Here is a 26,775-nt window from a genome sequence, read left to right on the forward strand (position 1 = left end):
TTACTACAACATTACCGACCTGCAGACACACCAGCGAACCGAGGACCAGAGTCCCTGTAAACATCTTAACTTTGACAAGAACCAATGTTTTGAGGGAGTTGCTCAGTCGTTCTCTGCCCCACTTCATAATCCTGTGCATCATCCTGTACCCACACCACCACATGAACAGGATTGGCTGTTCCCTGATATCCTCAAGGAAAGAAAGTCACCCGACTGTTAAGGTTTACTGTTTCTGTAGCTGTGTGGAGAATGTCATGAACCAGGCTCCAGAGTGATTACCATTCCTGTGAATGAGCAAAAATGGGTGCATCAATTTCAATCAAACCATGGGAATATTAGTTATAGTCAAACTTTCATCTGAAACATGACTCAAATCTGATTTCCTAATAATCCAAGCTCAGACACCCAAATGTTCAACCATCTCAGGCAATTAAACCATTTAACAATGACTAATACAAATTGAAAACATAAATATTAAGTCATGTGTGTAAGAAATGATTTTTAGTATAATCACATTCATTATACCAAGGAAGTTATGTTTCAATGTTGTTTGTTTGCCTGTCAACAGGATTTCAGCTCATAAATTTCTCATTTTCACTCGACAAAATTCTTCTATTTAGAGATAAACTGTTAATTGGCAGGGGTTCTTGAGACTTTTTAGAATTGTTCTTTCGACGCATAAACAGTGATGCCGCTATCTGTTTAAATTACTAGATTAAAATGTGTTTTCCTAAGATTTAACTAAATCATTTGATCATGTTACACATTAATACACTTACCATGAATTTAATCTGCTTTATTTTTGCCCCAAACCTTAGATGTGTGCTCATGTTTAGGGTTTTCTTGGATATTTGATTTCAGGGCGTGGGCTGATGACAGTAGTAAATGTACAAGGTATGACATGATCTTGTTTAGGTGATAAATATCTGTAAAGGGAATAAAATTCATACATGCAGAGTGACACAATTAAAATGTTATGTCCACTTTTTTGGGAGAGATGTTTTTGTGTAGTATGCTTGTGTGTGGACTACACAGCAGTGCAAAGAAAAACACACACTCACACAAAGATCAAAACCAACAACATATATTAAAGTTAACCCCAGTCAAATGTTTTATAATTACAGCATCATTAACAAACAAAAAAAGGCTAAAACAAAAAACATGTTTCCAAAAATGTTTCAAGTTCCAGAGTAGCCATAAACAAACACGGAGAGGAAAATAACACCTCAGAGAAGCACCAGCCTCGTCTCTTGCTACAGGTGAACAGAAGCGATCTGTTCTCGTTCCAGCGGGTCACTCCACGCCTCTTCAGATTTTGGTCGATCAGGGCGTGACGCTTAGACGATGATATGACATTTTGAGATCAGAACATTTAGGAGAATCGTACAGAGCGACAAAATATCAGCTCATTTGGCTTAATGCTGTGTCAGCCTCCTTGGGATAAATTATAACCTGACAAAGCACGACTGTGTTTGTCCTCACTGGTAAGTGTGTAAAGTGCAGCATTTACACAAAATCTTTAAAAAAAACACAGCTTCCAACAAAACCATTTGCATATTAGTAAAATAAAACAAATGTACATACAGAAAATAAAAATATTTAACCCTTTGGTAGGGTGTTAAATATATGTCCACAGTAGTCAAACTCTTTCTCGACCCGACTGGTCGGATCTTTCCTCCACCGTCACTAACTGTGCATTATGGTGGCAAAAGCTATGATACACATGGGACGTCAGGCCTGCAGAGTAGTGCACACACTTAGTGGTCTTGTTTTCTCAGTGCAATAAAAAAACCTGTTAATTAAACAGAAGGAAGAAGAGAAAGGGGCAATCAGAACAACCCTGATAACAGAGAACTGTACTGTACTGGTCCTGTGTGTCATCAACCGTAAACACCAGCTGGATCATTAACCCTTTGCCATAAAGTATCAACATAAATCTAGAAAAACAACATTCGAGAAATTCCAGGAACATAATATGTAAGAGTTTAGCTACACAATCCTTATTTAGTTCCAATTATGAGTTAAAGCGCCAGGGACATTCTTTCTAATTTAAGCAGCATGTCTCAATTCATCAAAGGAACAGGTCAACATCGTGGGGAAAACGTCCGAAGCTGTTGGACGGGGAATCAGGTGTCCGACTATTTTTTAACCTGCAGCAGTTTAACCTGTGCTTACAACGCCTGGGTAAGAAATCGAGCAGCACATAAAGGTGTAAATGAATCTTCACATTTAGCAGTCAAAGAAACAAATAGGCCCATTTACCAAAATGTTGAACTATTCCTTTAAAACATTTCTGTTAGCAGACACCACATGAACATCCTCAGTCTTAAAGCTGTGACAGGCAACAGGTGCTGACGAAAGTCCCAAACTAAACTAAATTAAATTAAAATGACCTTCATCTTTTAAATGATATAAAAATTCAGAGGATTAACCTCAAAACCGTTTTTCACAGCCGGGTCATCATCAAACTCCATGTGTTTAGTGCACACGAATGTTTGCCATTTTGACTTTCGATATCTAGGGTAAAAAAAATCTACTATTTGTTCTACTTGCTGTTTGCTTTATAAACATGAACTCCTCAGTGCCTCCATTGTCTTTTTTATCTAATACTACTTTCTGAAAATGCTTTGAGTCTCGTGCTCACTTATTTCTACAATTGTCTAAACAGGAGCTGTGAGCAGAGTGTGACGTTATTCTACTGAAGAACTCCTCCAGCCGAGTCACTGGATGAGACCTGAACACCTCACCGGCCTCTACTCCTCCCATCTACTCTACCTGACCACTAGTCTACGGTTACTACAACTCTAAGTCCCTTTTTCTCATCCATACGCCCACCATTTGGTTAAACAGAAAAGCTTTGTTTGATCAATAATTTACACAGTTAATTCGTAAAAATCAAAATTACAATGTACAAGATGTGTGTCAAAATAAAATGCGATGTTTTATCAGTCTAAAATAAGAAAAAGAAAGATGTATTGAGTTGCTTTGGTTAGAAGCAAAGGAATACAGCAGCAGTTGTGTTGCTGTTGTTGATTTCTACACCAGCAACCAGTGGTCATCCATGCAAAGAGACCCGATCCTGTAACGCTCAATGAAACGACGCAAACCTGCCTGACATGTAACACACGTGACCCAACATGCAGTGCCAGCAGGAGCAGAAATTATCAAAGCAACTTCTGACACAAAACTGAGCCGTACAGTAAACAACCAGTGATCAATAACTTAAGGTCATATTTCATATAAATTATACAAATTTCAGATTTCTGAAGCAATGTTAAAACTCTAGTTAAAGAAGCAATCTAATAATACTACTGCATTGTCTAACATACTCATTCTAATCTATAGAAAAAGGTTTTATCATTTAATCCCACCTTTAGTGTGACTGCATGTACAATAGACTGCTTTTTATGGTCAAATGAGCTAAAACTGACCTGTGACATGGAAATGAGATCAATATGTTACTGAACTAAATTTGATTAAATACTGTTTTCTGTCCCTCACTGTTTTTTTCTTTCTGTTTTCCAGATAAAAAAATGTCAAAAATCCCATCCCATCTGCACGAAACACACGCTCATAAAGAAAGTGAAAACTCTCTTTTCCATGTCCGCATTTGATTTCCTCTTATTGGCTTTTCTATGCAACATTAATATAGATTGTCTTAACACCTCTCAGAAGTATTTTCAACCTCCAGCAGCCCTTTGTGAAACCAGATTGTATATTTATTCAATCCTTATCAACGGGTTAAACATGGCTTAGGTTTGAAATACCTCCTAATGTAAAAGACATGAACACCATAATGTTTTCTGCTCTCTGAGCATTGTACAGCATCGTGAAATCAGCTGGTAACAATTCACTTTCCCCTTTGGAACCCTGGGAGATGGAGTTTAGTTTCTTAAAAGCGCATTACAGAGATGCAATGTAAGGTAGAAATTTCAAGTCTCTGTTATGTCGCTTTGTTTAGGTCACAGTTAGTTATAAAACAAAAATCATTTCCAGTTGCCCCTTTGTAAATTCTAAATTTTACATCATTTTCTGTACTTAACATATCAGGTTGTTTTATAGTTAAAGCGTCTGACGTATACATTTTATACATCTTATATGTCTTTCTGTTTCTTTCTTACCATTTCTTTTTATAAACTAGTGTTGTTATGTAGTGTGTGTGTGTCACTTCTTCACCCCCGAGTAGTTCAGACTATATGTTTGTGTGTGTGTGTGTGTGTGTGTTTGTGCACGTGTTTACGTTTTATGTGTGTGACTGAGTCTACGTGTCCATCACTCTGTGTTGTTGACACTATACGGTGGTGGAGGGTCCAGACTGTGTTCAGAGGAGGGAGTTGGGGTTCCCGGGAGTCCAGAGGAGGGCGTCGGAGAGGATGGAGGCTCTTCTGAGTCAGAGTTCTCGTATGAGAGGTCATCGACCAACGCTCTGCGTCCACGCATCGCCAGGTTCAACGGAACACGCCTGGACATGAAGAGAGAGTTACAGTAAGTCTTCTGCGGGATTGGTGCAAGGTGAAACAAACACACCACAGAGAGCAGTGATTTATTTTACTTTCCATCAGCTATCTAATTATTGAAAACTAGACAACAAACATTGTGAATCCATGATTTAGAGGGTTAGGGTTAGTTATTATTCTTCAATGAATCGATTGTTTATTCTATCAAATTCCAGAAAATAGAGGGAAATGCCAATCACAAGTTTCCAGAACCCAAAGTTACATCCTCCAGTTTTGTCTAACCAACAGTTACAGCAATTTTCAAATTTTTCAAAAGAGGAGAAAAGCAGCAAATTTTCACAATCACTTGAAAAATGATCTACTAAGCAATTGTTTGACTCTACAATGATCACATCTCGAAACAGATCATACAGTATAAAAATGGAATATTAAAATATATAAAGGTGTATATTTGACACTTTTCAGAAAAGAATTAACAAGATTATAACATTTTTTGAAATATGATGATTCACTCTCTTTTCCGTAGCTTCGTATTTACTGTCCCGACACGAGTGGGATCAATTTCCCCCAAATAATTCACTCAAGCTAAAAAAAACATATTTCTCCCCCCAAAAATAAAAACAATTCTTAAAAAAGTTACATATCTAGATGAAATGTACAAAACGTAAGACACATGTTAGAAACAAAGAACACACATGGTGACCTACATTTCTGGTCTCCATTCAGGGATGCTGAGTGTTGGTGTGACGCAGACAGATGGACAGTGAGTCAGAGTTAGATGGACACAAATGGATGCAACAAAAGAGCAAAGTAAAACAAATCATATGAAGTTAATGGGGGTTAAAAAGAAAACAAGACGACAATAAATAATGAACATTCAAGGACAAAAAAATACAAACAGACACACACTCTCACACACATAAACACAAACCCTCATGGTTACCTGAGCTGGCTGCGGAGCGAGGTGATCTCTCGCATCATGGTCTGACAGTTGTCAGTGAGCTCCTCCATTTCTCTCTGCAGCTTCCTCTTCTGGGCGTTGGAGCGAGAGTTCTCCTCCTCCACCTCCTCGAGCTGCCTCTTCAGCTGCTTCAGTCGGACCATGGACTTATCCAGCTGGAGGAGGAGGAGGAGGAGGGGGAGCGGAGGGAAGAGTTGGAGGAGAAAGTAGCAAAAAACAGAGAGTCAGGGTGAGATGTGAGATTGGAGGAAAAAGCGGACAAAAGAAGGCAGAGAAGGGGACGGGTGCATAAAAAGAGAGATTAGTCTGGGAACAGGAGGACTGATGGGGATCAGGAGTCAGATTAAATCTGGCAGATAATCACTGATGATGTTTTGGGAGGAGAGTCAGTGTCACTAATGTGGTGGAGGGATTTATTTTTCGGAGTCGGTTACGTTCTACCTTCCCGATAAATACACAGATGCAAGGGCAGGATTAGGATTAGGTTGGACTGAGCCAGATAAATCATTTTTAGACCCTCTCTGTGTCCCGGGCCAGAATCACAGTAGTGATCTCAGCTGACGTTGTCCCCATTCAATGATTACTTCATGCTCTGTCACTGGTTTGACTATTGTGTGTGTGTTTGCTACTGTGAATCACCTGGACTGCTAAAGTAAATGGCAGTTTTCTTACCTGTTCTCTGTACTGGTCTGCATGTCTCCTCTCTTCATCTGCCTGCATCATCACCTCCTTCAGTTTCTTCTCTGTCTTTCGCACCAGTTTGCTGGCAATGGCTCGTTCCCTAAGAGACAAACAGAGCCACGTAAGTGTCTAGCTGCATCAGATTAAATAATTTACCTCCAATTATGTTTTAACAGTTCATTAAGACACAATTAGATTCTTAAATGAGACTATTTATTTTAGATCAATGTACACACCATATCTCTCATTTGTGTCTCCACCACTGATGCTGCCTTACATGTAATGAATGTAATGCATTATAACAATATTTTAGAATTTATTGCCATGGTGTGTTTTGTGTGTGCAATATTGTGATTGAAATGTTTCATATATATCTATATATCTTAAAGTAATAAGGGACAGCACAAAAAACACAAAGCAGAAGAAAGTATGAAAGACTTGGAGCAAACCCTCCACAGGTTACTAGTTAAGAGCATTTGATTGTTATCCTGTCTGTCTGTGTTGAAATTTATGTGTCTCACTGTCTCTCCTGTTCCACTTGCTCCTCCATTGCCTCGATCTTGGCCTCAAGGGCGGCGACACTGAGCTTGTGTTTGCCCCTCACTGCTCCTTCCATCTCCCCAAGCCGGGACTTCAGCTCCTTGTTATGCCTCTCCAGCTGCTCCCGGCCAGACTCCGCCTTCTGGGCCAAAGTCCTCTCTCCCTGCAGCTGCACCGTCATAGTCTCCACCTGGGATGAGAGCAGCAGCAACAATGTGTGGTTGCGTGAATGTGTGTGAGTGCAGAAGTGTGTGTGTGTGTGTGTGTGTGTGTGTGTGAAGTACTATCTACTGTACCTGCAGAGTCATCTTCCTTTGTCTCTCTGCCAACAGTTCAGCGTTAGTCTGCTCCTCCTCCAGCTCCTCCTCCAGCTGATTGACCCGAGCCTCTAACCTCCGCTTCTCGTCAAACAACGCAGTTCTGGACAAATGTGCAATTTTAGTGATAGCAACACTGACAACAATGCACTGAATAACACAATATATCAGTAGTAAAGAGATACTAACTTTCCAGAGCTGCTGTTGACCATCTCGTCAGCAACCTCGTCTCTTTCCTGCTGAGCCTGTCTCTTCTGTCTCTCTGATACAGCCAGTTCCTATACAGTGAAATGGAAGCAGAATCAATTAAAACACTGATAATCAGATTAAATGCATTCATGTAAAGTTTCTGTTAATTCAAATGTTTCACTTCAACACACCTCTGAGAATTGCAGGACATCTGCCTCAAGGGTTTGGATTTTCTTCTCGCTGTCTTTAAACTGGGTGATCACCTCCTCCCGAGTCAACTTGGTCTCATCCAGCTCACGCAGAACTTCTTTCATTTGACCCTGTGACATATAAAATTAAATGTGAAAAAGGCAGTATATTGAAAAGCGTAACAAAAATGGTGCTTTTGTAAAGGGAAATTGACCTGCAGCCTCCGTAGCTGCTTCATAGCATCCTCTTTGCCACGGCTGGATGTCTCCACTTGGGCCTCGGATTCCTGCAGCTCTGCTTCCAGCTGCTTCTTGGAGGACACAGCCTGAGAGCGTTGAGTCCTCTCCTCCTCCAGCTGGATCTCCAGCTCCCTCACCTGGCATAGAAATGAGGTCGAGAACATTTTGAGCCATTGGCAGAAAGGAGTAGCAGCAATGCTTCATATGTATTCCTCTCTCGTTCCCCTCTCTACCTGTTTGCTCAGTGCCCTTCTCTTCTCCTCTCCCTTCTCCTCGTTGGTGCTGATCTCCCTCTCAAACTGAGCTTTGAGCGCCTGTAAGGTGACATCCAGCCTCAGCCTCGAGTTCTCCGCCTCCGTCAGCTCCTCCTCCAGCTCCTGTGTCTGAACTCGCAGGTTCGTGGCTTCTGTTTCTAAGGTCCTCCGGCTCCGCTCAAGCTCATGAACCTAATCCAAAAGCAGAAGAGACCGTGACTAACTCAGGATCGAAACAGAGGAATAACAAACAAGTCCCATGAAACAGATCCTTACGCTCTTGCCGACATCATCCTGCTGATTGACAAGCTGCTCCATTTCTGAACGGAGCTGCTTGTTGGACCTCTCTAGCTCCTCCCTCTGGTCCTGGGCCTCCTACAAACCGAATCACAGAGTATTAATCAACACACCATTTACATAATAAACCTCCTTAGGTTGTCTGCTCTCGAATAATTTACCTGCAGGGCCCGGGACAGCGCCAGATATCTCGTGTCCTTCTCTCGGCTGTCTGCTTCAGCTCTGTCCTTCTCCTCTGCAAGCCGAGCACTCACCGCCTTCTCCTCAGCCAGACACTGGTGGAGAAAGAGGATCAGGTCAAGTTAGAGGTCAGAAGGAAACAATTCAGTTTACATTTTGCAGCCTGTGCAAAGAAGCAGGCTGATGAGTCTCTAACCTGGTCAAACTTTTTCTGCCTCTTCTCCAGGCCCGTGCAGTTCGTCCTCTCCTTCTGCAAGGCCAGCGTCATGTCCTCTATCTCCTCCCTGAGACGCTCCCTCTGCCTCTCCACTCTCTCTTTCTCCTCTTCTTTCTGGCGCTCTCTCTGGACAGTGCCGTCCAGCTCCCTCTGAAGTTTTCTGCGTGTCTCCTCTCCGACTTCGACTGCATTGTTCACCTCCTCCGACTGCTTACGAACCTCTGCCAGCTGCGGGAGGGGAACAGAGACGGTTTCAAAATATTGTAGTGTTTATTGAAACTACAACAACTACTTGAAGAACATCTACTATATTATTACTAATATTATATTGTGATTATCTCTGAGGCAATTTTGGATCTTTCACACCTTTTCACCAACATATATTGATATTTATCAAATTAATCATCAGTTCCGGAGTTAAATTCAAGTCTGTGTCAGTCTCTGACTTACCTGCTGGGCTGAGTCTGGATCTGTCGGGTCAACTCTTTGGCCTTTTCTCCTCCTCCTCAAGTCTCTCCATCAGTCCGTTCTTCTCCTCCTCCAGTGCTCGCACCCTGGAGGCGAGAGCCATCTTTTGACGTGATTCATCCTGCAGCACTTCCTGAGAGGGAAAGAAAAATAAAGTTATTGTTATTTTCTCAACTATAGGAAAAGTTACTGAAAGTATCTGTGGCTGAAGCATTAATCCAAAGCTCAACACCACACATGATCATCAAACCATGTTGTCTAATGTGGTTTTCCGTTTTTTACCTTTGCATCATTCAGCTGACTCTCCAGGCTGCTGACCTCTTTCGCAAGCCGAAGGGATTTGCTGTCAGAAGAAGACAAACCACCGGCGAGAGTCTCAATCTCACACTGAGAGAGACAGAGAAGGATAGTTAGGTACATTTATAAACAGAAAATAAAATGTAAGAGGATCTCCTAACTGCAACATAAGAATCTGCTTACACCGAACAGAAAAAAACAATCAAACAAATAAATCATGGTTTAATATCAAGCTCCTTCAAATTCTGTTGCACCTGTAGTTTGTGCAGCCGCTCCTCCCTCTCCTCCCTCTCTCTGTCAGCCTGGGTCAGGCGGGCTCCGAGCTCCTGCAGCTGACCGTCCGCCCTCTTACGACCTCTCTCGCTCTCTGTGCGGCTCGCTTGGAGACTCTTCAGCTCGGCGGAAATATTCTGCCTCTCCTCCTCCAGCCCCACCTTGGCCTTCTCCAGGGACTGACGCGACTGAAAGAGCACAGGGGTGACACACGATGAGTGAGGGTGCACGTTTTCACATGCATGTGTTTTTCAGTATAGTTGTGTTGTTCTCGTACCCTCTTGCTGTTATCCAGCTGCTCCTGGAGGTTGTCTATGGCAGCGCTATGCTTGACCCTGAGCTCTGAGAGCTGGCCCTCGTGGCGACGAGTCTCGTCTTCAATACATCGCTGGAGGTCATTTAACTCTGCCTCTCGACGAGACCTGCACAGATGAAAGAGGACAGAGGACAAACAGGGTTTAAAGTTTTCAATTATCATATTTTATAATTTTTCCTTATTTACTAATTGATGTAACAGTTTATCGTTTACCTGAGCTCTTGCTGGGCAGCTGTGGTGTCCAAAGTGTCCTCCAGCTCAGTTCTCAAAGCCTCCAACTCCTCCCCCAGGTCTCGCCTCTGCTTCTCTGCCCTTTCCCTCATCCCTCGCTCATTCTCCACTTCCTCCTTTAGCTCTGACACCTGGGACGTGGCTTCCCTCAGTGCCCTCTGCGCTTCAGAACGACGAGCACCCTCTTCCTCCAACCTAACAAAATCAGGGAGAGATTAATGGTTTGGACTATTGAAAATCTCAAACTCTCCTTTTTGTGTTATTTTGTTTATTATATATCCTCTTTTGTCTCACCGGCCCTGTAAGGTGGTGATTTCCTTCTCCTTCTGCGACAGACTACCCTTCAGCTCAGCGGACAGCATGCCCAGGTCCGACAGCTGCTCCTGGGTTTCCACGGTTTCATTCTCCATCCTCCTCTTCCATTTCTCCTGCTCCAAGCGACCCTGCTCCTCGCGCTTAAGGCGCTCTGCAAACAGTGATCACAACATTTTAACTACGAGTTATCTACTTTGGATTTAAGACTGATTGGTTTCAAATTATATAATAAAATAAGGTCTTGAATATAATATCCCACTAGCTAGGGCTGCACCAATATGATGAGGATCATAGTCACATTTGTTTGGCTAAATGTTAAGGTATTTTTGACACACAATAATCCAGAACTTTGCATTCTGCTTAATAAAAATCTTCAGATGAAAATCATCTCAAACCTATAAAATATAAATCGAACATAAATCTCTATTCAAATCCCATTACATTAACATACTGTACAACATCATACAGACTGATCTCTACATAGATGCTGCAGCAACTTTACACCTGTAGTTTGCCTGGACAAAAGTATCAGGACAGTTACCCTCTAAGTCGGCGATCACAGCCTCCTGTTTGTTCTTGAGTTTGTTCAGACTCTTGGTTTTCTCCTCTTCCTCAGTGACCTGGTCAGTGACCTCACTTAGACGCTCCTCAAACTGTTTCTTCTCCTGCTCAGAGAAAAATAACAGTGATATGGTATAGGGTTATAAAAAACACACCAAGAAATATGTATAACACAAATGTGATTTGACGTTCACCTTGCTCAGTCGGTCTCTCTGCTCCACAGTACCCAGCAGGTCAGTCTCCAGACTTTTCACTTTAGTCTCCAAGGTAACTTTCTCCAGCAGGAGGCGCTGTCGGGCACTTTCCTCCTCCTCTAACTGCTCCTCCAGGTCCTGAGAAGACAGATGGGAATGATGTAAGAATCACGTCAGCTCAGGGACAGACTGTTTATCGTCTTAATTACACTTCACAGCTTTTCTTCTGTTTTTAAAAATAAACTAGTTTGGCAGAATAAACCATATATCTATCTTAACCTGTATATTCTGCTGCATCTTCTTCTTCTCATTGGTCAGCTGCGAGCCCCTCTCCTCCTCCTCCTCCAGTCGACTCTCAAGCTCACCGAGTACCTCCTCCAGCTCCTGTTTCCGACTGGCAAGCCTGGCTCTCATCTCCTCTGCCTCTGCAAACAGCTCTGCTTCTGCCTGCAGCTGATCAGCTAGCACTGACTTCTCCTCCACCAGCTAGCGGGTGTCAGAGTGAGGAAAGAGGAGGGAAGAGTGATTAAAATCTCATCAATGCAGGCAGAACAGGGATGGACAGTCGGCTGAATGAAATGGAAATTTGTTTACCTGAAGGTGTTTCTTGTCCAGCTCAGTGTAGTCCAGCTCCACTCGGGTGAGGTTGTCCTTTGCCTTCTGGAGCTCAGTTTCCCTTACCTGGATCTCCTCATCCTGCCGGGTAACCTGCAGCAGGGGCTTCACCTGGTAGGTCCAGAAAAAGCATTTTAATGCAATGTGAGAAACATCCACATTCCAAAAATATTGAAAGTCTTTCAGCAGTGCCACTTAGAGATATCTGCATACTTCATTTCATGTCTATGCCATGATAGTCATGTTGACAGTACCTTAGTGAACAGCCGCCACCACTGCCAGTTCCTGAGTTTGAGGTAGGCAGCACAGTTCCTCTGCATCACTCTCATAGCGCTTAGCTGCTGCTGCTTCTTAGAAAAGGCTCTGAGGAGAAACAAGAACACAATAAATCAATGTAAATATATGTGGAGGTGACGGATCATTCCTCTGGATACAGAAAGTAGATAATGTCCTGTATGAGCATGACAAACGCAGCTTTATCGTTCATGGCAATCTCTGGGGAAATGTTTTTAAAACCTGCACAAACTTCATGGTCCTCTGAGCCAAGACTTGTCAGTGCTGCTAGCATTCCTGAAGATTAAATTTTAATGCTCCTTGAAGAGCGAAACCCAAAACTACAGACTGAACAGAAGCAAGCCAGTGCCCTCTAAAGACAAACCACACCACTGTGAGTGGTTCAGAATCTCTTGTCCCTTTAGTCTTATTTAGTATAGGGTAATGTCCCCAGAATGAGGACTGAAATTAATTGAGGTTGATTTGTGTAAAATAAATATTTTTAAATTAAAATTTGTACTGTAAAAAAACTCTTTAAAGTAAGTAATTCTCCTACTTGCGTGCGAGGTAGCCTCTGGAAGCGCTCTGGAAGCGTATGATGGTGTCAGTGATCTTTAGGTCTCTTTCCTCTTCCAGATGACCCAGGACTCCAGCTCTGAAGAAGACTTTACTCTGACCCACCCTAAACAGGTTGTGATCGAGCTCCAGAGCCCTGATCTGAACACGGACACGGGGCACAGTGGTTGGTCAATCTAACAAGACACTGTATGTTTATAGCTCCTGAAAAAGTGATTCCTTACCATGAGTTCTGATGCCTGTTTACCATCCATGAAGGTGCGAGGGATAGCATTAGGAGTCAGGATCTCATATCTGGAAAAGAAGGGTGGATTCTATGAGTGCGAGATTGAGGATGTGTAAAATGGGTAATTTACAGGTGTCAGAGATAGTGCTTGAAACATATAGTGTGTGAGAGTGAGGGAGAGACAAGTAATCTATGAAATGTAGATTATTTTTCACCCAACTGCATAAATTGCATTTAGTGTGGAAACTTTTGTTGTTCTTATTCTGGTATATGCATATTGTTATATTAATGTATAAGTTAATTTAGAGAAACCAAAAAAATATGGTGTTTAACAGTTCCAGCAAAGGTTTTTGCACATCATTATGTCCCAGTAAAGTTGTCCCTATCCTAATAATCATGTGTGTGAAATTTTGCACACACACACACACCTCTGTCTGAACTCCTGGAATGGGATGCGGTTAGGGAAGCCTTGTCTGCAGATTCGGATCCCCTCCAGAACTCCATTACACCTCAGCTGGTCCAAAACCAAATGGGGAGACAGCTTACCAGACTGTGGGAGAAGAAAAGAGGGAAAGGAAGGGGTCAGACATTTCCTCCAGTTTACATCAGGCTCCTTTGACTTCTCTTCCTCGTCCAGTCGCATGGTCTCACCTTTTTCTCGTGGTTGGGGATGATGCAGCGGAGGAAGTTGGGGTTGGTGTTCCTCAGTGTGGCCATCAACTTGGTGAGAGACTCCTTGTAAAGCTGACCGACAGTCCTAAACATTCCCTTCTTCGTCTTCAGTCCCGCAGCTCCGAATGAGACCGGCCCGCTGCTCTCTCCTGTCGACACCTGGTCCAGACCTATGATCCGGTCCACTGGACGAAAACATGGGGAGCCGAGTTTCAATTTCAGTAGCAATATCAATATGGTGGAGTGAACGTGAGTGGTTGCCAGACTTGATTTGGCATGGTGGTGTCAGAGGAAACGCCATGGCTTGATGATGGCATAACATTCACATTTGCTCAGAAGATACCGTATGATCTCAGATGAGTAACAATGGATGTGAAGCTCATTAGAGATGCAGTGGTTTGGTTTTGTGAATCCAAAACCAATAAAGACATTTTCTAACCTGTCACTCAGCCACTGAGATACAAAAACTGTTTCTCTGTGCAACAAGAGTTCATAACAGGTGCGGCAGTTACAGCTTAACCTGTTGACTTAGTACATGTCTAGACAGGCATGACTACAGGTTTGTCTGAGATGTTTTTTTTAATTTCTTTTCCTGATTTGACAGTTGCATTGAGTGACATTCTCCTACCAGTAAAAAAATTGTCAAATAACTTAATGATCATCCTCTACCATTACTGAAGTTATTATTTTAACATATTTAAAAGGTTAGTATGTCAATATGTTGCTGCATCTCTAGAGCTGATTCAGGATCACATTTCTGCTTGCACATGGTTGGCGAATCTTCATGTCTGCGTAATGTGATGCTGAATTTCTTTGTATGACTAATCAAGGGCATGCTGCTACCTTCACACTCACAATTCTACAGAACCAATGTGAATGTATTCTATATTCATGTAAAAAGCTACAGCACACATGCACAGCACTGTCACTAGAAGCCAAAATATGGTAAAAGACCAAAAAGAGACCAACTGAGCTGACAGCACAGTGGCAATAGGCTTAAAGAATCTAAACTATATCACAGCATATGACACCACAACACAAAGGAAACTAAAAGCCACAAAAAGTCACACTACAATCAAAAACTGGGCAGACAACTGAGGTGGGGGTGAGGAGTGTGCGCGACACTCAGAGGAGGAGGAGGAAAACCTACTGTCGGAGCCATTAGCCTGTAGTGTGGCATAGGAATCAAAGAAGTACACACGAGGAAGAGTTTGGATATCTGATGCAGGAAGAAGGAGAGGACAGGGAGACATATAAGAGTGAGAACCAGATTAGTGGAGAAGGAAGACAAAGGAACAGGAGGAAAAAGGAAAAGAGGAAACAAAAACACAGGAGAGAACAAGAAGAAGAACAAAGAGATGAACCGAAATTAAAAGAGAGCAGAAAGAAATTATAGTTGCATAACAGAAAAAGAGGAAAAAGACAGTCAAGTTAGAACATTTTCAAATGCTTTGAAGTACATATCCTTTTTGCATATCCATTACACGTTTGCATAATATTCATATGATGTCCATGGTTAAAAGGTTTACTGTGCATAGAAGTGAAATTGTTAAACAGTCTCACCCTCCTTCCAGAGTTCTGAGATAAAAGTATCGGAAGACTGGTGAAGTAGGGATGCCACGTTGTCGTTCAGAGGATCCATGTTCTTCACTAACCAATCATCTGCCTTATAGTTCACCTGAGGGTGGGGAGACCAGATGGGGGGGACAAAAGGTGAGTTGTGCCATTTTGCTGGGAGGTTTACTTGAATGGTAAAGATGACGTACATGAAATTAGCTTTAAAAAGAAAAAGGAGGGATACCTTTCCAGCATAGTGAATGATGGAGAAGTCAGCTTCCACACGTGGCTGCTTTGGTTTGAAGAACTTTGGGTGGGTGCCTTGCTCGGCAGACAGCTTCTCCACAAATGAGCGGTCTGTCGCCCGAGGGAACCAACACTCTTCATCCAGCAGGGCCAGAACACCGGGTGGGTGGGCCTGACAAAGACGGGGTGAAAAACAACAACATTTATTTTGAATGAAAAGTTGATTTGCCAATCAATGTGACAATCCAGAGTTTTTGTTTTCATGTACCGGTCTCTCAATGAGGTCAATGCAGGGCTGTAAGTCCAGGCCAAAGTCAATGAAGTTCCACTCAATGCCCTCCCGCTGGTACTCCTCCTGCTCCAGGATGAACATGGTGTGGTTGAAGAGCTGCTGCAGCTTCTCGTTGGTGAAGTTAATGCACAACTGCTCAAAGGAGTTCAGCTGCAGGGTTCAAGGAAAGCAAACAAAGGTTCAATAATTCATAAAGTCATGAGGACACACTCACATGTCTCGTACTTGTGAGGGGATTCCATGGAGGATTTCCACTATTCGTAAACATACCTGGAAGATCTCAAATCCAGCAATATCCAGGATCCCTATGAAGGAGGCTCCCTGTCTCTGCCTGCGGTCCAGAGCTCTGTTGATCCTGTGCACCAGCCATCTGAACAGACGCTCATACGAGGCTTTCGACAAGGCCTCTATAGCAAAGTCAGCCTAAAAGAAGAAACACCAGAGTTTCCCATGAAATACCTAGAAAGAAATTATTATCTCTCTCTTGCACAAATACATCTTTCATAGTTGGGACTCCTGTGAGAAACACTCCATAGAAACACACATCTGTTTATCTGCATGAGTACAAAAATCTATACTTATAAAATCGTACCTGTTCTTTCGTCTGGGCCTTCTGCACATACTCTCGGCCAACTTTGATCCTAGGCGTGAGTATGGCACGAGTGAACTCTAGCACATTGATGCCCAGCAGGTGGCACAGTTTCTGAGCAGCTGTGTTATCAGGCATAGAGGCCTGGTCATGGTGCTTCTCCTTCATGAAGCTAATATTCCCAAACTGGAGCACAGAGGAGATCACCTTCAGCATGGCTGTAAAGGGGTCAGACAGAGAGAGAATGTGAATGATAGCCAGGCTGAAATATGCAAGAAGCTAATTATTCTCCCTCTTCTTCCCCTCTTCTGTCCTCTGCTCTCTTACATATTGATTCTTCTGGGGTGAAGCCCATAATCGCCATAGAGTCCATGGTCTGAGTGAAGTTGTCTGAATCGCTCTGCCCTGCAACTGGGATGGAACCTCCACTGAGATAACGGTATTCGTCAGCAGTTCCCAAGAGCAGGTCCGCTAAGGAAGAAAGGACACAAGGTAAAACAGAGATTTAAGTAAAAATTCCAATGATATTGTCTTGGACAGTGGTCAATTACTTGACCACTGTTTGCAAGGCAACACAGCACACTTGGTCTTTTTTCTCACCTCTTGTTTGTTCTGAAGCTCCACACAACATCTGGTAAAAGATGTGGAATGTCCGTTCGTCTTTGGCCTGACGAGTGGCCCGAGACTTTTCAAGGAGGTCTAGATTTATAAGTCATGGCCAAATATACGAACAAGAGTAGCATAGCACCGAGTCTATTAGAAAAAAAGTTAAACAATTTCTAACAATTTTAACTTTTGAGATAAGGATATAAACCTTCAACTAAACAATTAATTTACATATTTCAGAAATTAGTCTCCTTGCCTATGCTGCTCTAGAGACGTACTGATCTGTAAAAAGACATGTAAAAGGATACAGGTTTCAATGTTGGCACCAACGATGTAGCCTGCCACATCAAAGTTAATGCGGATGAATTTACCCTGAAAAAGAAAGAGAAGTGATTTAATTTTCAGTTTAATTTGATCATAAATATAAAAAAAAATATAACGCTGATATTAGACATTTCAGGAGCAAAGGACAAATGAATAAATCTGAACAGGTCTTACAAATCTAGAAGAGTTGTCATTCTTGACAGTCTTTGCATTGCCGAAGGCCTCCAGTATGGGGTTGGCCTGCAGCAGTTGTCTCTCCAGCTCGCCCTGAGACACACGAGAGACGTCAGACACACTACACATAGACACAGATACCACAACAAACCACTTCCATAGGGACTATCCACTAAAATGCACCATTTAAGCCTGCTGTCTTTAGACCAACCATTGATATGTTATGTCAAATAAAATGTATGACTCATTGTTGATAAGCAGTTACACAAACTGGTGCATTTTAGGGCCCAAAATAGCATCTGCAACACACTCAACTGCCAGACCCAAGAACAAATGATTCTCAACGTCAGTAAGACTAATGGGCCCTCATTAAGTTTAGAGATCAATAATAAGGGCATCAATCACGTTAAAGTGATACAATTTTTAACTCGTTATTAAAAGGTGATGTCCAGAAGCCAACCAATATGAGTCAGTTGAGAACCACTGTTGCAGAGTGATGGAGGAAGCTGCAGGTTTAGGTGCTAACGTCATACACAAGCTACATGTCGACTGATCCCAGCTAGATGTGATGCATTACTGCTGATGACACATTGCCAGTGCAGCGGCCGGCTATAAAGCAGCAGCAACAGCTGCAGCCACTGATGGGTACCAAGGGAGTTACTGTTGCTACAGGAGCAAGTTATACTGTAAAAACTGGCAAGAAATGTTCGCCAGCCAACGCTAGAAGCAGACATACAAACGCACACACAGAGCAGGAGGTTGGCAGTTTTTACAGAGATGAAACAAACAGCAGACAATGTGTACATGGCACACATTGAGAATAGCACACAGTTAAGTGTGTCCACCTTTGAACTTGCAACACACATGTATGAGGAAAGCTGCAGGAACACAGCCACACCTGCTCCCAAACCCGAGTCTGCTATCATTCAGCTGCATTCACACAGAGCCACCTTTACAGCAGAAATGTGTCCGTGCTGGACAAATACCTGAGGAAGTCACTGGGAATGGAAAACTAAACCTAGGTCCATGGGGTGAAACCAGGAGAATAAAACAAGCCAAAACTAGAGACCCCAAACCCAAGCTTTTCTCAATTAAAAGCAATATGACCTTGAGATATGATTCTCTTGACAGAACAAGAGGAATCATATCTGTTCTAGCAGAATGTTTAATTTCTACAATACTTGATCCCAAATAGATAAAAACCACAAGTTGTCTAAATACGTTCATACTCACATATTGTAAACTCTGATGAATTGTGGGGGGAAAATGAAGTTTCAGGGGGGAGGAGAGTGGATGGATGGTTAAACATATGAATGGGATAAACAAACAAAAAAACACAAATAAGACAACCATAACAACAACAAACAAAGGAATACAAAAAACAAAACCAGATACTCTGCACAGTACGAGGCTCGACTGGTATGTGGAGCAACATCAGTTGGGACAGTAGGTTTGAGGTTACTCTGCTGGGTTAGTCAGAGTCAATATGGCCGTCCTTACAGGAGAAAAAAAGGAGCAGAGAAACTCGAAGGGAAGGACAGAGGAAACTCACCCTGTTCACCAAAGTACAGCCTCTTGTTAAAGACCTAGAGCCATCCATCTGAATATGCAGGAAGGAGAAAAGGACAATGCAGAAAGAAGAGAATGAGGGGAAACCAGTGCTGGAAGGAAGGAAGGTTGGTTAGGAATATAGCTGAGGAAAGAAAATAGATCTGACTGAGAAAACCCGCACCAAGGTGAGATACGACAGAACTCCCAGCAGGAAAACACAATAAACTTACTCATTATAAAATCTGTCATTAGGAGTAAGTAAATAAAAAGAAAAAAAAGAAGAGATGCTGGTTCAGTAAAGGTTGATTCGGTAAGGGAAGAAACAGTGGATTGCCGAGAGCAGCTACTTTAAAGTAGGTCAGATTAGGTTAAAGGAACAGTTGTTAAGAAACATGCATCTTCTTTTCTTTCTTCTGAGACACATATTAGAAGATTGATACCCCTTGGTTGTCTGTGCTGTAAGTAGAGAGACGGAGAACAGAGACAAATACAGGAGACGGATCCCGTGGCAGAAAGCAAATAATCATAATTCTAAAACGTTTTAACTGTTCTTTCAAATTGATTCCATTGCTACATGAACTAGTGATTTACTAATTTAATGTTGTCTAATGTGTTAACTAGATTGTCCATCTCCTCTGCTTGCCATCTGCTTAACTTCCTAAAGACTCATATTTCAGACTTATATATTCCTTTTTCCTTTCTTTTCTCTGCCCCCCCTTTCTTCACCTTCTCCATCCTTCCTGTTATGTCCCTCCTATAATTATGAATGTCCCTCAAAGGCCCTTCTTTTCTTAATGCTTCATTTTTCCAGCTGCGGTGAGGTGTCAGTCTCTACTATGACGTACCTGCATGGCTTCCTTGTTCCTAGCGCCACCCTTATGGGAGGAGGCAACGTGAGCCAAATACTGGATGACTTTCTTCGTGTTCTCTGTTTTCCCAGCTCCAGATTCGCCTCTGGAACATGAGGAGCACATGCGTACACAATGAATACCATTCTCTTAACAACGTGGTCCTTCCTAAACACACATGACCCAAATTATAAATGGTGTACAGAAGCATTTCTAAGAGAGGGAACACACAGGAACAAGTGTCCACACAAACACACTCACATCACACCAATAAACTCAGAGCCCATGCAGTGCATTCAAAGCCACAGATGTAAATAGAAACCAGGGCTGAGGATAAGGGCTGTGTCAGAATTGTTGCTCTTGGAGAAGAATGAACGAGAATGGAGCAAAAATAGCAGCAGTAAAAGACCACTTGTCCCAAATACACTGAGACACTGATGCACGATGAACCCACAGGGGTGTTCTTGACAATGCCAGGAAGAGTCTGGCAGGAAAGCACAATGTCACTGAGATGGATTGGCAGGACCTCAAGCAAACAGGTAGACAGACAAATGATGGGTTCAGGCAGAGAGGAGGAGCCTTTGTTCATTTTACAGGCCTTAAAGCTCAGTTCAGATTGAATTTTATGTGACTCATGTTGGCTCATAGTGAAGATCGGTGCCTCGCTCTGCATGTTTACAATTACTTAAATTACATTTACACTTTACTGTGAAACAACAAATGTACCACAATGTGCATATCCCACATGAACTATGAATATGTGCAACAAATTATATATATAATTCCAATTAATGCATTAAAGCTACTAGGGCCAAAAACACTAAAAGACTACAGTTGTTTCAGCAGCTACATAGATGTGTATAAGAGTAGAAGAGGAGTCAGCACAGTGGAGTGTTAGGAGGCTGATTTGCATCATATCTTAAAGCACTCATGAAAAACGCCCAGAAGTTATTTGAAAATATCCTGCTTTTGTGGTGGACAGTCACACACACACGTACAAACACACGTTATGTATTGTTATAAAAATGTCCTTGGTCAAAATGGCCATTAGTCATCCCTCTTTGTCTCTTCCAATTTACACCACTGAACAGATAGATCCGATCTGTGTAATATTAATTTATGTACAATATGTTTTGGTCCATATCTGCTTGAAACCTAAATATATAACAGTTACATACATACATGCATGCATGCATGAACATAACATAAAACACATGAATGCACATACAAACACAATACACAGAGCTAGACACACAGTGTGACCCCTACAGAGATTTTCCCTCATGGCAAATTACAAAGAACAAACCCACAGACACACACTGGTGTTATAGTGCAGGGTTAGAGTTACTCACGTGCAGAGGATCGACTGATCTTCCCTGTCTGTGAAAGAAAGAAAAAACATATTGAAGTCAGACTATATGAGTGAAATGAAATTGTGTCACTTCCCACAATACAGGGAGATTGAACTATGTATGACAGACAGACAGACAGAGAGAGAGACAGAGAGAGAGACAGACAGACAGACAGACAGACAGACAGACAGACAGACAGACAGACAGACAGACAGACAGACAGACAGACAGACAGACAGACAGACAGACAGACAGACAGACAGACAGACAGACAGACAGACAGAGAGAGAGACAGAGAGAGAGACAGACAGACAGACAGACAGACAGACAGACAGACAGACAGACAGACAGACAGACAGACAGACAGACAGACAGACAGACAGACAGACAGACAGACAGACAGACAGACAGACAGACAGACAGACAGACAGACAGACAGACAGACAGACAGACAGACAGACAGACAGACAGACAGACAGACAGACAGACAGACAGACAGACAGACAGACAGACAGACAGACAGACAGACAGACAGACAGACAGACAGACAGACAGACAGACAGACAGACAGACAGACAGACAGACAGACAGACAGACAGACAGACAGACAGACAGACAGACAGACAGACAGACAGACAGACAGACAGACAGACAGACAGACAGACAGACAGACAGACAGACAGACAGACAGACAGACAGACAGACAGACAGACAGACAGACAGACAGACAGACAGACAGACAGACAGACAGACAGACAGACAGACAGACAGACAGACAGACAGACAGACAGACAGACAGACAGACAGACAGACAGACAGATAGTAGTTTGTACATGCTGACATATGATTCACCCACTGAAAGGTGCTGGGAGAGAGGTTATCTATGCCATTGGTTAGCTCATGTTACACTAAGTCTCCACCCCCATCAACCAGGCATGAAGTGTGCTGGAAACCTCTGTCAGGCCTCACACCTCACATTTTGATGTCTAATACATTATTATATGAATTCACACTAGCCCTTATTTGTGACTGTCTCACTCCTTTTCCTACATGGCCCTGCAGAGAGAAGCAAGTCACCAGCTGAACTGGTCTCTCCAGGCTGCCAGAACACACGATGCTGGGTAGTCAGTGGTTGGACATTGTCTGCTTTTAAGATTCCCATGTGTTCAGTCTGGAAGAATTCATACTGGTCCTACAGGTTCATCACTGTGGTAACACACCTCCAAACCGTGCGGGGGGGGGGTTGGATGACAAATTAACAGACGCACAGGCTCAACTGTCCTGTTGTGTCATCTCAGGGAGACACCCTGAGGCAGAGGCATTGCTCAACAAACCCTTGACTTCATTTAAATGGTTGCTGGGAATTTTCTGTCTCATTGAGTTAAGTCATAGGACAGGTAGGGCCTAAAAAATTTCTGTCCTGCATTGTTGTTACTAGTATATTTTGTGGTCACTCTCATTACCACAACAAATATTCAATGACATAGGTGAAAGGAGTGCCACACCTGGAAGTCTCTGTTGCGAAATATATTGTCATACCTATTATTTTTTAAGTTTCTGACTAAAGCCGTGGGTGAGGAACCTACCACACCTTAAAAGTCATGGCGTGGCTGAGCGATCAAAGATCACAAATGGGATTCAGCACAACATTCCATGACCAGCTGAGCTGATAGCAGATGTATGCTTGAGTTCACTATGGTGTCAAAGTTTACAAGGGGTCAGAGGTCACAGATAGTGGTGAGTACCTTGTAGCATGCTGCGATAGGCGGCCTCTGATATGGCATAGATGTGCGGGGGCATCTCGTGGCGTTTTTTACCACGGTACATCTCCACGATGGATTCTGTGTAGACGGGCAGGTTCTTGTAAGGGTTCACCACCACGCAGAACAAGCCTGAATAAGTCTGATGAAACACACAGGACAGAGATTAGAGAACATAGTGATCTCAAGCCCTAAACATGGGTCTCTTTTATTCTGGATTCAATACATTATGCAGGTTGCCACCCTTCTTCAGTTATTGTGGCACAGGTAAACAGAACACCTTATGCAAATATTCACGGCTAAGTTAAGGATCATGTGGAGATTGTCAGTAGGATTAATTCTGTTAAGCAAAAGAGTAGTTAAACACAGTCAAACCTTAAAACGACACACTGACTACACACATATGTAACATACTTAACATCAAAACAAATGCCAACAATCACAATAAAAAGTCACCCATTCATAAAATACACATTTCATGCACAAAAACTAGAAGTGTCACAAGTGCAATTTTCACTCATGTTTGGTTCGTGCATAGAGAAAAAACGTTACTCATGCAAAGCCAGCCACACCCAGACATTATTAGTCTCGTAATTTGTTAAACTATAATAGTGAGAGTCACGATTATAAAGCCACTTTATCTTATCTCATACTGTAACACGCCTCTCTGAGCTATTCCAACATTCCATCTCTGTGCCTACCTGCCCATCTCTTAACCTTTCCTCTCTGCAACAGCCGTCATCATATTTAAAAGGTAAATGCATTTATTTCATTATATAATTTCAATTTTTCTACAATAGCCTTATTAGCTATATATTTATTTATTTAACCCAACTTATATCTCTTCTTCTGTCTCCTTGTCGCCCTTTTGTGCAACAGAAACCAGAGACGCCACCACACACTCAAGAGCAAGTTGGAAACTGACTCCGCACCAGTCTTACCGCCCTGTATCAGTTACACAGGGAATGCCAGAGGAGCTGACCGCTAACACATGCATGCAGACAACATCGCACACTGTATGTGGGCACAGACTGCTTCACCGTTTTCATGCATGTAGAGTGTATAGATGTACTAGTGTGAGATATATCTTAGGCTCAGCTGTGAATACACTCATCTTTTCATGTGTTCACCGTCTCGTGCACTCACATAAATCAAACCAGAGTAGTATCTGTCTCTGATGTTGTGCAGCACTGAGGCTTCGTTCAGGCAGGTGAGGTCGGCCATGTCCTCCACTTTACTGAAGCGAGGAGGGTTCATCCGCTGCACCTCCTCTCTGGACAGAGTCAACTTCCGCTGGCTGTCTGTGAGCTCCACCTCCACCTCGTCGCCGCGCTCCTCCCGAATACTGGCCGACTGTGATGAGGAACGGAAATAGAAATTTAGCAAAGAAAGTATTGGAGATAAAGGCAGAATTTCAGAAAATAAACTTGCCTGAGAAATGAACATTGTGTCTCCATTTATTGGTAAGAATTGAAATTGGATCACACTTATCAATGTATAAAAATCAATCTCTTGAAATAATTCATGTTAAATGTAAATATGTTGTTTGGTAGCTTTAAATCCTGCAAGGAGTCTTAAATCTGAGATTTTTGTTTGAACAACAACAGAGCGTTAAGCGCCGTCCCTGCTCATTACAAAACTAACTCGGACTAAAAAGAATACACACTAAACTGTGTTGCATTACAAGTCACAAGCAAATTTCAATAGTCTGAACTTTTCATTTTGCACCAAAAAGAATAGTAGAATTGGAGCTGAAGTGTAGATTTGTAGATGTTTGGCTATAACACATTAATAAAACTCTGGTCTAATGCTTTAACTCTACAGTTAACCAGCTTGCCTGTGTTTCTAACGACACAAACATTGAAACTATGTTGGTGATTATATGTTTTGCAGAATCTCTGCTAGTGAGCTTTAAAGCATGAGTGTCTTCCACAACAGACAGAGATGGATGGTGACAGAAAATAGCAGAAAAGACCTTGTTTGTCATGCTGTTGGTCTTGTGCTTGTTGGACAGGAAGTAGTAAATTAGGGGTCTGACCAGGTCACAGGACTCTGCTTTGCCACGCTTTATTGTCTCTGCTACTTGACATGCACAACACACAAAATACTGTATTTGTGTGCCTGTGTGGTTGTGGGTGTAAATTAGTCACAGATTGGACACTACACACTCAGAATATGAAACTGGATGAGGGCCTGTGTGTCTTTGTGTGAATATTGTGTATGAATGTGTGCTTTTGGTCTGTGTGTGTGTGTGTGCGTGTGTGTGTGTATGTTTTAATTCACCAGTGTCATTCTCAGATCATGAGTGTAAAATGAAGTCAGTGTTGCTGCAACGGCCTCTTTAACATTAGGAGGCTGAAGGAGAGTATTGTTCTATTCATAGAGCTCGCTATGAAACCAGTCCAGCAGAGAGAGGGAGGCTGGGAGATACGACATCAAATTCATATGTCACATCCTACAGTGTGGACCAATGACAACTTGAAAAGTGCATAATGCAAATCCTGAGACAAAGGGAAACTAAATATTATGACAATACCCTTGTGATAGTCATTAGACTAAATGTGTTGGAGAGCAGATGATATTAAAGAATTGAACATGGAGATGGAAAGCATTACAAAAACAGTGTTGGACATCGTCAATGGGGATAAACAGAAAATCTAAACATTATAGCATTAACAGATAAACACACACACACTCTCTGTGCAGGTTTGCCCCACCTGTTTGACACACCTGCAGAGGAAGGCACATACTCAGGGCTAATAATTTACCTGAGGGTTAATATTCAGATAGTGAGAAAAAGAAATGTGAAAACAAGCTAATTTAACCCTGAATTTCAACATCAACTAGATGTTGGTGCTTGTTAATCCAAATTATCATGCATTTTTTCGTCTGAGTGGACAGCTTACTTCAAACCCATGCTTCTCTGATGGCACCCACACCAGCCTCTTGGCCGCCCAGTCGGCCTGGCTGGAAGAAGTGAATGAGGGGTTGGAGGTAGGAGACCCCGGCGCCGTCCCCGATGTAAGAAAGCGGGTGACATCGTTGACGCCACCCCCCGTTGATTTGGACATGGTACTACTGGCACTAGATGAGAAAAGAAGTGAGACAAAAAAAGAGCGACAAAGTTAGTCCGTGTTGAGCCGCTTCTCCTCTCTTGTTGAGGGCTGAAAACTGGAGCGTCATGATGTAAAGAACTGTCAGACAGTGACACTGATGTGTCTCTGCGTTAACTCCTTACACACACTCATCGAGGGCACCCACTCATACATAGGAAGAGCAGTAGTACTAGCACGCAAGTAGCATGCAGGCCATGCCCAGCTGAGATCGGGCCAGGGATGGCCTAATTGAAAGACACATCAAATCAAGGAGAAGACAGGGATGCAAGAGAGGCAGAGACAGGGGTGGAGAGATGGAGGGCTGGAGGAACAGGGAGATACATCAATCGACTGAGTAAACTGACATGACAGTGAGAGGGGGAGGGATGGCCAGGGAGGAGGAGAAGGGTGGGACAGCAGTGACGAGAAAGGATGAGACTGGACTTGAATCTTTGGTTAACTGAAAGAAAATGAAGCATTCTTTACTACAGACCTCAGCAGAGACAAAACTCTAGTAGGACCCTCTGCTGGGAACCAGCAGAGCAAAAATGCTGATTGGCCTCAGGGGCAGATATCATGTGAGAGAGGAGGTGGCTGTAGATAGAAGTGGTCACTACTCTGAAACATGAAGCAATCTCCAGGAAGGGTGACTGTAATACTATAACAGGGTGTTTGGAGATCTGCTCTGACAAGTAAGAAATTGTGCACAGCAGCGAATCTGTGAGAAAGTTCACTTAGTAAGGGGGAAGGAGAACTCTAGAAAACTTTCCACCCATAAGGAGTACCTGCTGCCCTGTCTAACATGAACCATACTGAGTCTTAACAGTGCCGATCGCTAACGTC

General features: G+C 42.7%; 1 protein-coding gene across 1 annotated transcript; it reads right to left on the minus strand.

The window, feature by feature from the left end:
- Positions 1-1,087: 1,087 nt before the first annotated feature.
- On the minus strand, positions 1,088-25,908 carry myh14 (myosin, heavy chain 14, non-muscle). Its single transcript, XM_061081194.1, is given in 44 exon segments — positions 1,088-4,462; positions 5,165-5,188; positions 5,401-5,573; positions 6,091-6,199; positions 6,621-6,829; positions 6,936-7,059; positions 7,146-7,234; positions 7,337-7,465; positions 7,549-7,710; positions 7,807-8,019; positions 8,104-8,202; positions 8,286-8,399; positions 8,501-8,759; positions 8,981-9,020; positions 9,023-9,122; positions 9,272-9,376; positions 9,541-9,747; positions 9,837-9,981; positions 10,089-10,301; positions 10,401-10,572; positions 10,963-11,086; positions 11,177-11,314; positions 11,456-11,662; positions 11,771-11,902; positions 12,046-12,154; positions 12,621-12,781; positions 12,865-12,934; positions 13,295-13,416; positions 13,518-13,723; positions 15,102-15,216; positions 15,340-15,513; positions 15,610-15,783; positions 15,904-16,056; positions 16,226-16,440; positions 16,550-16,693; positions 16,823-16,921; positions 17,137-17,200; positions 17,327-17,419; positions 18,560-18,571; positions 19,723-19,831; positions 21,078-21,105; positions 22,823-22,979; positions 23,984-24,190; positions 25,744-25,908. Coding segments are annotated over 44 exon segments (6,054 nt in total). The 3' UTR covers positions 1,088-4,272.
- Positions 25,909-26,775: the final 867 nt, after the last annotated feature.

This window comes from Limanda limanda, chromosome 11 (assembly GCF_963576545.1).
Source record: "Limanda limanda chromosome 11, fLimLim1.1, whole genome shotgun sequence".
Taxonomy (NCBI): Eukaryota; Metazoa; Chordata; class Actinopteri; order Pleuronectiformes; family Pleuronectidae; genus Limanda; species Limanda limanda.